This window comes from Cricetulus griseus, assembly GCF_003668045.3.
Source record: "Cricetulus griseus strain 17A/GY chromosome 1 unlocalized genomic scaffold, alternate assembly CriGri-PICRH-1.0 chr1_0, whole genome shotgun sequence".
Taxonomy (NCBI): Eukaryota; Metazoa; Chordata; class Mammalia; order Rodentia; family Cricetidae; genus Cricetulus; species Cricetulus griseus.
This window is the reverse complement of record NW_023276806.1, coordinates 199727-212410: the sequence shown is the minus strand read 5'-3', so window position 1 is coordinate 212410 and position 12684 is coordinate 199727. Positions and strand designations below refer to the sequence as shown.

General features: G+C 39.7%; 1 protein-coding gene across 2 annotated transcripts in view; it reads left to right on the top strand.

The window, feature by feature from the left end:
* The first annotated feature begins 223 nt into the window (after positions 1–223).
* The window catches only part of Wls (Wnt ligand secretion mediator), a 121084-nt gene continuing 108623 nt past the window's right edge, over positions 224–12684 (top strand). The window contains exons 1-2 of one of the 2 annotated variants that reach the window (XM_027395220.2): positions 224–571; positions 2596–2736. Coding sequence is in view for 1 of the 2 variants with exons in the window: in XM_027395219.2 (XP_027251020.1) it covers positions 466–571 (106 nt within the window). In the remaining variant the exon portion in view is untranslated. The remainder of the gene's footprint in view (positions 572–2595; positions 2737–12684) is intronic. The other variant, XM_027395219.2, reaches the window with a different exon arrangement.

Sequence of the window (12684 nt, the reverse complement as noted above, 5' to 3'; positions counted from 1 at the left end):
GCCCATTTAACAACACCAGCCACCCCCCTCAATATACCAGCTGTTGCCCGGACAAGCTGTAGACCAGACCTGAAAGCGGTAGACAGAGCTGGCGGTAGCTCAGATCCCTGAACTGGCGGGCCAGGGTTGAGGAAGAGAGGGAGGGAGGGAGGGAGGGAGGGAGGAAACGCGAGAGGGAGGGAGGAAGAAAGAGAGGGAGGCGTGTCATGTGATCCGCTTCCCTGCTCCTTTAAGCGTCCACTGGCTGCCGAGCGGCCGCAGTCTCAGCTCTGGGCATCTGAGGAGCCCCAGCGGCTTCGCCCAGGGATCCGCGCGGGAGCCTGCGGTCTGGATCCCATCTCTTCTGTGCTATCGCACCCTTGAAGTTTTGCAGCACCAGGAGAAGAGGACAAGGAAGAAGGAGAGGGGAAGCGAAAGCATAATCTAAAACATCTACCTAAAGGAGAAAAGAAGAGGGGCGCAGAAATGGCTGGGGCAATTATAGAAAACATGAGCACCAAGAAGCTCTGCATTGTTGGAGGGATTCTGCTGGTTTTTCAAATCGTTGCCTTTCTGGTGGGAGGCTTGATCGGTAAGTGTAAGAGCTGCAAACTTTCCCCCTTCCCTCTCTTCCGCCCTTCCCTCTTTTGCCTCTTGGGCTACTTGTTACAGTATCGCTGCCTTGCCTCTATGATCTAATTAGTCCGGCTATTGTGCTTAAGAAAGCAGAGCTCCATGGGGCTCCATGGGGCACAATCCAGTCTAGTGGCAAAGAGAAAAGGAGGGGAAAAGTTTTGGCCTAGTTTCAGTATCCACTTGAAAGGCAGGAGGGGGTGGGGGTGGATCTTAAGCATGGCGACGGATCGCGAGGAAGTGCTGGGTCGCAAAGTTGATTGCTCCCCCTGCTCTTTCCCCTTACCCGCCCCCTTCTCCCTCTCCGTTCCCTTCCAATCAGCTCCGGGAGGGCAACGTAATCGACTTTATTAGGAATAACAGGAGAGTCGGTAGCTGCGCCCTGTGTCAGCCGTGAGCTGATACTGGTTGTGGCTTGTGTAAATGCGTTGGGTTGTCTCGGCGAGGGACTAGGGCAGCATTTAGGGTCTCAACCTTTATCCCTTAGCTTCCACACCTCACCCACCCACCTCTGGTGGTGGACTGGTCTGAGCTGAGGACACGAATCCGGATGGACTAGGGTGGCTTGGGAGAAAACTGGCCCTCCCAGCACGAACTTAGAGAGGGCGTAGCAGAAAGCCCCTCTGAAAGGTGTTGCTTTTGCCTGTTGTCCCCTCTGCCATCTCCCCTCCCCCTCTGCTTTGAGCCCCAAGATCCAGTGAGTCGGAAACCTGGGGTCCTCCTCTGGCGCCAGGAGGACGTTTCCTGCTCCCTTCTGGGCTGCCCTCAGGTGACAGCTCCCAAGCCCCAGCAACGGCGCCAGGGAGATTTTCCCAGTGCCCACCAACCCGACCTCGTGAGCCGAAAAGGCTTCCGAGGTAGCCGACCTTGTGCCTCGGCATCCATTCGGAAAACTCAACTTCCTTCATTCCACCTCACGTCCCTTCCTCTTCAAGATTCCGGACAATCTTGCACAAACTTCAGTGCCAACTTCGGAGCGGGTGCGGCTGGGAGGCTTGGCTTCCTTGGGGCTGGCTGTTGCTCTTAGTTGAGTGGAAGAGCGCTGGCGCGGGGACTGGGATGGGGGTGGGGGTGGGGTCTGTGCTCCTTGCGGGAGGCCTTCGGTCACGCAGGAGCTCTCCAGACTGGCCGGGAGTCATGGGCGCGGTGTTTTGCCTCTAGACTCGGGTGTGTTAGGTTCGCATTCCAGAGACTCTGCTGCTGCCAATCTTTGTAACATTGAGGCTAACAGTTTTAAACAAAGGAGAGTGGGAGAAGCTTCAAGAAGGGAGTTTTTAGAGGAGATCCAGTACATGTTAAAACCAGAGTTTTCTAAGCTCTGTCCTTCGTGTGAGTTAAATAGCTTTATCACTGTACACACACACACACACACACACACACACACACACACAGAGCTAAACAGCTTTTTCACTGCACACACACATGCGCGCACAAACACACATACACACACACACAGCTAAACAGCTTTTTCAGTGCACAAACACATGCGCTCGTGCAAACACACGCACACACACAGCTAAACAGCTTTTTCACTGCACACACACACACACACACACACACACACACACACACACACGTTTTGGCTTTTGTTTTGCTACGCCGTGTAGAATCTCTTTTTCTCTGTATTGGATTTTTCTGGCTCCTAATACTTCTCTGTTGGGAGCTGTAGGCAGCAGCAGTCTAGGCTCGCTCACGGTGATTATACCGCGGTTACAATTACACCTCTTGTTTCCCTTGATGAGCAGTTGCAGTTAGATGCTATTGGGTCTTGTGTGATTTCAGTGGCAGACCATAATAAAATTTCTTGCACCTTGTGCTTTCAGAATTAAATTGGCCTATTATCCTTGTCTGACCTTCCCCTTTGAGGTTTTTGCACATAGTAAGCCATTACAGTTTCCTGTCTCTGCAGGCCCACCCCCACCTCCCACTTCACTCCCCCATGAAACTGATGTGAGCCCACAGAGCTCTTGCTTCCTGTTGTAGGCTTCCCGGAGCACTTCTGGAATTAGCATATTTTCTGGAACCTCACTATTGCACAGAGGAGATCCAAGAGCCCCGAAAGTGTCTACTGGATAGTAGAATGACCAGAGTTAGAGAAGTTGTTCAAACCAGAGTTTGTCTGAAGTAAGTAGTGCTAAGGTTGTTCTCCCCACCCCACCCCATCCTCCTCCCCTTGGTTACTGAAGCTGCAGGCCCTGCCTAAACAGATTTTCCTGAACTAACAAACTGCTGTAGTTCTAACTTTCCTTGGAAAAGAAACATCTCTCTATAAACATCTCTTAGAGGGAGTTTTTGCATAACCTTACTGTTTTACTTTCCTTCTCCCCCAGCTGCAGCGACTGTCCTCAGTTCTGGTCCTGAGATGGAACAGATTAGATGTAGCCCATACTGAATGGTGTCTTAGGTTTTACATCTTCCACTTGGAGAGTAGCATTTTTGCTCTTAAATAAGTTTAGGTAACCTAAGCTCTCTAGACGATCAAAATACAGTAAATGTATATTAACAAGAGGTGCATGCTATGTTTTCCACTCAGCTTCTCTAATTGAAAGTAGATGAAACTGTTCAGAGTGGACTTGTAGAATCAGTACTTGAAAGAAGAGTTTGTAGGCTAGGAAGACAAGGAAAAGATCAGAAACCTCTGCTTTCACTCAATGTCACCAGGCATATTGATCAGGAAGTAGTCTTCCTAAGGCAGCTGTTCCTTTTGAACTGTAGCCCCCTGTGTTACTTTTGGACCCTTGTTTTCCTGCATGACAGAAAACATGGCATCTCAGGGAAGGGGAATCTTATGGGAAAGCTCCCATTGGAAATACATGACACACACAAAACAAAAGTACAAATCCCCTGAGCAACCATAGAAAATTATGAATTTCAAAGTGACCAGGCAAGTCACTTAACTAATAGGCTTTTCTCCTTACTGGTAGATATGTGAATTTAAGATTTTTTTCATCTCTAATTGTGTGACTCTTTTAGTACTCATAGTTTTATCTGACATTTGGACTAATATTCAGCTGTAACCTCATAAAATCAAGGGGAAAATTTTAAAAGTAGTTATAAAAACAAATAGAAGGAATTGAGTTTTGATTTAGTTGAAATGCCCTGTATCCTGAAGGCCTTATTACCTAGCTTGCTTGCTTGTTTTCCAGCTGGCGTTCTATATTTTTCTTGTGTCAGTGTCTATATGTTGTTGAACTTTTGATAGAATTTTACAAACTGACTCTGGAAGAAATATCTTACATGAGACACTATAAAATTAGGTATATGCTATTTTATATATTCAGAAATCTTACTAAGTGACTAGCTTTTTTAATGTTTAGTATTAATTTAATACTTAAGAGTCCCAAGAGGAAAATAAAATGTTTTGAAATGTATAGCTTAATTTTACCCTCCTGAAAACCAAGCCTGAACAATATTAAAATGATTTTTCTTTGGTTTCATAATTGATAAATTTAGTTCATGGAGAAGCAGCTGTAGGAGTGGTGGGAGGAGGGAGGAGACGATGTGTCATGAAACAGGAGCACAGCCCACTACACATCATGAACTTGAGCACCTGGCTTATCATGTGTAGCTGGTTCAGCTTCAGATTAATCATTTCTGGGGATATGATGTTTGAAGAAACAGGTCACTTTCACATCTTCAAAAATCACGAAGAGAGCAGAGCTTACAACTGAACAGAATGGATTATGATTAAATTGTTTTAAACAAGTCCACAAATAAGAATATTTCAAATTTAAGTTGCAAGTAAGATAAGCAAATCACCAGTCATAATTTCTTTGGGAAGAAGCATTGTTTTTGTCAAAAGTCATGTGAATGGCCCCTCTTTTAAATGCTGAAGATACAGTATGTTTAAGAGATACAGACATATACATTTAACTCAATTTACATTTACATTTTCTCATTTACATTTATTTACATTAACTCATTTACATTTTCTCAAACAGGCCTGTCAAGGATGCAGAACTTTCTATTATGCTGTTATTAAGTGCAAACTGTTGATAGTCTTGGTTGTTATTCATTTTCATGAGCATTTGTCTGCTGCTGTTATTCATTTGAAAGTTGCAGAAATTCGAGAAATTGAGTGAAATCATGGTTAATAGAGGGTACACAGTTGTCAGTAAATTAGATTTTAATTTTGCTGTATGTGTTGCATTTTAATGTTTATTAATGTTGGACTCGTTGTAATCCTGAAGTATTCAAGTATCTGGTGAGATTCTTTTGTTTGATTTGCTTTTTTGAGAGAGTCTCTTGTACTACAGGCTGTTTTTGAACTCACTAGATAAGGGTGATTTCCAACTTCTGATCCTCCTTCCTCTGTATTCCAAATTCTGGGACTAGAGGCATGGCTCACCACACTAGGCTGTCTTGTGAGAATCTTGAAAAGTACTAATTGGTTTTTGGCTAATACTGGTCATATTTTTCTTCAAGCATATTTGATTATGCTTTTTACTTTGTAAAATTACATACTGATCAAACTATACTTTTTCACTCTTTTTGTTAGCTCCTAGAGGAATCATACTACTGTGATTTATGTAAGTCTGTGTAACCTTATAAATTCACTTATATTAATCATTTTTCATTATTAAAATAAGATTATTTGGCTTTAGCAAGTTAAACTTAATTACTACAATAAGACAATGCTTATGCTTATAGTTTCTAATTGTTCTCTGCTTTGGTTAGTACCTCCCATCTATCCTTCTAGTGCAATTTTTCTTTCCCTAGTAAAATGAGAAATATTTCCTTCAGGTAATTATGAACAGTTTTGTGAGGTTTATAAATCTGCCTATAAACCCTGCCTTATCTAGTTGACATTTTAAAATAACTTGGCTTTTGTTGTTGTTGTTGTTGCTGTTGTTTTTCGAGACTGGGTTTCTCTGTGGCTTTGGAGCCTGTCCTGGAACTCGATCTTGTAGACCAGGCTGGTCTCAAACTCACAAAGATCCGCCTGCCTCTGCCTCCCGAGTGCTGGGATTAAAGGTGTGCACCACTGCTGCTACCACCACCGCTACCACCACCACATTATTATTTTTTCACACTACTTATTTATTTTTGTTTGTTTTTAAAGCAGGATTTCACTATGCACACCTGGTTGGCATGGAGCTCCCTATGCAGACCAGGAATACAGATGGACCTGCCTACCTCTTGCTTCCCAAGTGTTAGAATTAAAGGCATGTGCTACTATTCCTAGCAACCTTTATTGTTAAATATGCATTGACTGAGGAAAGATTCATACCTATCTCCCCCATAAAGTAGTTTTGTAGAATGTCCTTAGCTCAAAACTTAGGTGCACCACTGGTGTAATGTCCAAAGTGCTTTCACACGGCCCATAATGTGCTCAGGACAAGGCTATGTACTGCCTGGGGATTGTTAAGTGATGACTTAGAGCCTCAATAAATTAGGGGAGTCACAGGAGACAAGAGCCCCTCTTTATCAACAGAAAATTTCTTATGATGAGGTTTCTCAGAACCACTTATATATTGATAATTTGAAAACATAACAAAATTGGAAGCTATTTGCTGTTCAGCAAATTATTAGCTAATATTTCCTACTGAAATAAAATTATGAATAGGATATTATATTGAACATGTATTGAATGTACACTGTGTGCCAGATTTTTGTATAATTTAATCCACAAGAGCCTTCTTAATGGTATTACAATTTAAAAAATTATTTATTTTGTATGTATTTGTATGTGTGTATATCTGAGGACAACCAACTTGGAGGAGTTGGTTCTATCCTAGCATGTAGGCCCCAGGGATTGAATTTTTGTTGTCAGACTTTGTGACAAACATCTTTACCTGCTGAACCTTTGCACTGGGCCATGATTGATATTTTATTATTCATTTTACTATATCATTATTATATAATTAAATCAAGATGCAGACAGTTCTAGTAAAAATTTTCAAGATTAACTGTGTCATCAAGCATGGAAGTAGATTCTGGTCAGTCTGATATCACAAACCAGAATTAAATGATCCTGTCTAAATCATGACTTCTGGGTCTAAATAGATATGATTTTTAATGCAGAGAGGTATAATAAGAAACAGGAAACTGTAACTGATTTCTCATAATTATTTATTGAATAACGTGGAAGTGAAGAATAATCTATATGATGATAAAGGAAGTCTAATTATAGTACCAAAGCAGTATCTTAGCAATGCCAAGATAGGGTATCCTTTGGGAATCTCAGGCCCATTTAAATAATTTTTCTAATTTAATGATTTTTTTACATCTTTGTAAAATTGATCTTTTCTTTGTTCAGAAGTTAACAATTTCAGAAAATCGCAGAATTAAGAAAATTAAAGATTTTTACAAATGTTCTTTAATTTTCCACCAGTATAATTTGCTATCTGGGCTGATTTGGTTTTTTGTTGTTGTTGTTTTTGTTTGTTTGTTTGTTTACTTGCTTGCTTTTAGCTCTGGCTGTTCTGGAACTCACTTTGTAAGCCAGGCTGTTCTTGAACTCACAGAGATCCACCTGCCTCTGTCTCTGCCTCTGCCTCTGCCTCTGCCTCTGCCTCACAAGTGCTGGGTTTAAAGATGTGCCACCATCACCCAGCTCTAGGCTGTTTTCTAATGTAATTTCCCACAGAGAAAAGTGTTCAATCAATAATGTATGCCAAGAAGTACATTGCTGTATTTACACATTAAGTTTTATATTTTTTTCTTTAAACTTAATTCTTTGTTGATTCTTTGGGAATTTCACATCATGCACCCCAATCACGCCCACTTGCCTTCCAGTCCCTCCAACAAACCCTTCACTCCTGCAGCATGCACCCCAAAAATAACTCCCCCCAAATTAATTAAAACAAAACAGTGCTTTTCTCCCACTGTCCCATCCACATCCCTTCTGTTTCTAAGAAACACAAAGGGACAAAGGTGAGGTTCCTTTGATGAAATATGATGTGAAAGCTCAGTCCCTTTTTTTGGCTCATGTTCCTTCCTCAAGCTAAGCATTTCAGTTGCTACCTGAGTACCAAAATGACTTAACCTCCTAAACAAATGACTCCAATACCTGACACATAACAAGCCTCATACCAGCACTGTGATTATGACCATGCTTATAAGCCATGCTGGGGAGGGCTAAGCATGACAAATTCAAATGCCTCCTAGGTGACATGGAATCATGCAGCAAAAGGTAGATGAACGTTACAGGAAACTTGGGAAATGAGTGCTGAAGAGTAGCCCTTGGCTTTAGCCCATACAAAAGGTATTGAGTGCAATGGGTAAAGGACAGAGGGCAGTGTAGATGTCAAAGGAGATGATAGCAAATGTGGTCCAGAAAAGGAAATTCAAGGCCTGTGCAAACATCCCTTCAGGACACAGCTAGGCTGAATTTCTCACACCTACTTTTTTCTGGTGTCACTCACACCCCCACACTGAGCTAGCACATCAAGCTCATGCCCATTTAAATCCTGTACTTTCAAGTTTCTGCTGCCTTTTTTCCTTCCTGTTGTATGTTCTTTATAGTCTCAGAAAAAGGAGTGCTTTTAAAAAAAAAATTAAACTGGCAAATTATAGGACATCCTTAAACTTCTGGCTAATTCTCTTGCATAGCTCAGGGGCTTTAACCACAAATGCATATGTGTAAGAGAGCAGGAAAGATCAAGCCAACTATGTTAGTTTTGGCAAGGTATTAAAATTTTTGTTTAGAAAAAAAAAAGGCAATTGATCTGAAAATGGTTGACTCAGTGTTTTCCAAGTTCTACAGTAATAGAGCCAACCTCATGGATTGTACTGTAAATTCTTTTTCCTTTGTCTTTTGTTGCTTGAATGAGACAGTCATGAAGCAACATGTAATTTAGTTAACATGGTATCAACTTTCAGTCTCTCCCTACTTAGCATGTTTGCCTTCAGGTTATCACAATCAAAAAGTGGTTCCAACTTGGTTAAATCCAGCCTTCTCAAGCATGCATTTTTGAGGTCCAGTTTCTTTTAATCTGCTTCTCAACATGTTTTATGCTGTCCTTTAGGCTGTAACTTGCCCTGAGTAGAATGCCTCTAATGGGAAAGACACACCCCCACATTCCTTTCTTTGCTCTGTTCTCTTAAGCTGATTCTTCTGTGTGAACCAGATTCTTGCTTTAGCTTTGAAATCTTGGGCTAAGCAGTTATAGATAAAATTCTTGTGGAGGTTATGGACAAACTGCTATCAGTTACAGAACATGTCTCTACTTGGAAAAGATCAGATTCTTCATATTGTTAGACAGGGGTGGCTGCAACAGACCTGAGCTATCTTTGTTTCAGCATCTGGCTGCATAGAACCGAGAGTACAGGTCTGTTGAGACCCTGGCACCACTCTTGTGCATGCTCGGGCAAAACAGAGTTTTGCTCTAAGAGAATATGATATTAATGTGTAATAGCTGATGAAAAAAAAAGAAAAAAAGATAATTTGTTGATGTTTAAGATGAAAGAGCACTAGCATCTTTTAAATAGCTTTTGTTTCTCTTCTTTTTCCCCTTCTTTTCCTTCTTTTTTTCTTTTTACAGATATCAAAAAACAAAACAAAATCCTCTATTGTGTTTCTTTCTTATTGCACTCACTCAAGAAGATGTATTTTAGGAGAAGGATGAATATGTCTGAGATTCTGATTAAAACCAGGGTTAAAATACATATGAGACAGTAACTTTTGTGAATTAGGACTTACCCAGCTCTGTTTAGGTAAGCCATTAACTCTTGACACTAAGAAAGTTGCTAAAATTTAGAAAGGTACTTGCTGGTTACTTGGGTGTATTGAAGGATTCTTGAGAAATAGTTATTCTATAAAACAGCAGCATGGTAGCTAAAGGTTTTTCATATGATGGTTTCTGTTTACTGAAAACCTGGGTTGCTATGGATATTAATTTAACTATGTAAAGAAGTGTTACATTTGTTTATGTTGTGGAATACTATGTGAAAGTGTGTTGCATTTGTTTATGTTGAATTTGTTTAATTAGGCAAAGATATGTTACATTTGTTTATGCTGTTTTTAATTATGTAAAGATGTATTGCTGTTTCATCTTGCCTGTCTAAGGAACCCAATTGGTCTAATAAAAAGTAGAATAGCCAGTAGCTAGGCAGTAAAGAAATAGGTGGGGCTCATGGGCAGAAAGAATAAGTAGGAGGAAAGAAAAGAAAAGAAAGGAAAAGAAAAGGAAAGGAAAGAAAGGAGAGAATGAGAGAGAGATTCCTGGGAGCCAACCAGTCAGGCAGCTGCCTGCCAGCCAGACAGACACAGAGTAGGATATACAGAATGAAAGGAAGGTAAAAAAGCCCCGAGGCAATGTGTAGATGGAGAGAAACAGTTATAAGAGCTAGTGAGACAAGCATAAGCTAAGGCTGAGCATTCATAACTAATAAGTCTCTCTCTATATATATACATATGTGTCATGATTTGGGAGCTGGTTGGTGGCTCAAAAGAAAGCCTTTATGTCAGCACTCAAGAGGCTAACATGGAAGGATCACTATTACTTGGGGAGTGACTTCAAGGCCAGCTTCAGCAATTTAGTGAGACCCTGTCTCAAGTTAGGTAAAAAGAGGACATGGATTATAGCTCAGTTATAGGAGAACACTTTCCTATTATGTATGAGAAAATAAAAGAAAAATGAACCAATACTTCTGTTCAAATTTTTTCAAGTTCTAGGAATTTTATTGTAGCAACCAATGGTAGTGATCTGATTAATCTAATTGTTATCAGACTTCCTTTGAAACCTAGGCAAAACTTTAATGTGTTGTGAGTCTCGGTTTCCTTACCTAAAGAACTTACAGGCAGAAAATGGAATTTAAGTGAGAGTGCTACTTATGCATTTGTTCCAAGTGTGCCTGATCATAGGCATTAGAGGAATCACTTTCTGAGAACCACTTTTCTGGATTAGAAGTTATCACTAAGTACATGCTTAGCACACACATGTATATATTTGTGTTCATCCTGTGTTTTATTTTTTTTCTTCTCAGTGGGTTAGGTACTACTAGAAACCCAACAACACTGCTTTCTGACCTTGTTTGCATAGTCTGTGCTAACCAGTAGTTTGAGAAGTATGCCATTCAAATATTTGGTAATCACAGTGGTTCTTTTATCTTTTGCTTTAGTTTTTAATAGCTTTACAAGGCTTAATTTGAATCTTAAATAGTTTTCTTTTAATATTCTGGCCTGGGGTTGGGAATATAGCTCAGACAGGCCCTGGATTAAATCACTAGCACTTCACCCAAAATTTAAAATCCTGTGCCAGTATACTTGGTTGTACATAGCATAGGTAAGCCTAGGTAACAAATTTTAAAGACTTACATGTTCTTTCTCTGCTTGTTATAACACAAGCCTTAGCTGAACTTCTGTTTTACAATATAAAACTGGAGTCATTATCCGGCTGACATTTTTCCTCTTCCAAATGCATAATATATCATAGAGACTTTTGGACATCAAATTTGACGGAAAATAATGATTTTTTTTTTACCAATATGATATCAGCTATTGGAGTATTAACTATTTATAGAGTTGTATTGTCAGAATATTTTTTTGTGGTACTAGAGGCATGTAGATGCTAGGTAAGCACTCTACCAGTATACATTTCTATCACCATCTGAATTTTAAAATAACAATAACATAAATTATAGTATATATACATATGTGTATTTAACCTCCATCTTGATGTGTAGCTGTTAACTTAGCCAAGTACTATATGAGTACCAGGAATATGGCTAAAGAAATGCATGGATAAATGTCTTGTACTTTGGACTTACTGCAAGGATATCAAAGATGTTCATTAAGGTCTCACCTAAATTTTGCAATGTTGTATTCCAGGCTGTACTTTCATGTTTAAATGCAGATAAGGCTTATTATTTTTTTCTTGATCATGTTACAAAAGTTCATGCATACCCTCATGGTATGTATGCTTGGGTATGAATAAATGTACTATTCTTGGAGTTGAAAAGGGACCTTCTCTTTTATTGTGGAAACTAAGACCCAGAGGAGACCAAGGTTCAGCATATAGTTTGATCCAAGCTTCCTGGTCACTGTTCATGGTCATTTCCTCTTGTTTATGTGTTTTTATCTTTGATTGGGCATAAACATAGACAACTGACTGTGGTTACTTGTCCATACTTGATAATTAGGTATAAATGGGTTATTCTCTAGTGCATTTATTTCCAAAGTTTGAATAATGAAATAGACATGGTGAGTGAGAGTGGAAAATGTGTGATTTGTTTTGTTTACACAGCAAATCTATTTCTTCTGCTTCACTAGGGCTGTTCTGGAGGGACTTATTTTAGATGTGTTTTTTCTGTGCCATGAAGGCTGTTCTGAAAGGATTTATTTTAGAAGCCCCACAGTTTGACTAAAAACTCTTTAAAAATGGGAACTTGCTTTTCTGCTTTTCTAAGAGTTTTGCAGACATATGGTTGTTCTTTGAGACTGAAAGACTAGATTTAAAATGAAAGCTTAAAATTTAAACTTATTTATTTATAATGCTAGAGATTGAACCTATTTTCTGAGCATGCAAAGCAAGCACACTCTACCAGTGAGCTACAGCCCAGGTGTGGATTCAAGTTCTGGCTCCACCATGTGTTGTTATGCAACCGTGAATAATTATTTAATCCAAGTCTGAAAGTATTCTTCACAGAGGGTAAAGTAGGACTCACCAGGCTTATCTCATAAGATTACTGTAAGATTAAATAAGATGTTAAAACACTTTAGTACAGGATCTGTCAAATATTGAATCCTTAAAATTATGCAGTGACTATTTTATTTTTAGTCTTAGTCCTTTCACTCAGTGTCCTGGAAAAGCTGTTGTAAAGATCCATGAGATGGCTGGGTGTTGGTGGCTCACGCCTTTAATCCCAGCACTCGGGAGGCAGAGGCAGGAGGATCTCCAGAGCGAGTGCCAGGATAGGCTCCAAAGCTACAGAGAGAAACCCTGTCTCAAAAAACCAAAAATAAATAAATAAATAAATAAATAAATAAATAAATAAATAAACTCTTAAAAAAAAAGATCCATGAGATGTGGATTGTCCTAGACTGTGGTTTGAGTTTAAAATCTGATGAGAGGAAATAAATTTTGTCTCCTATTTAAATTTTTAATTGGAAATTAACAACTTTAAAGG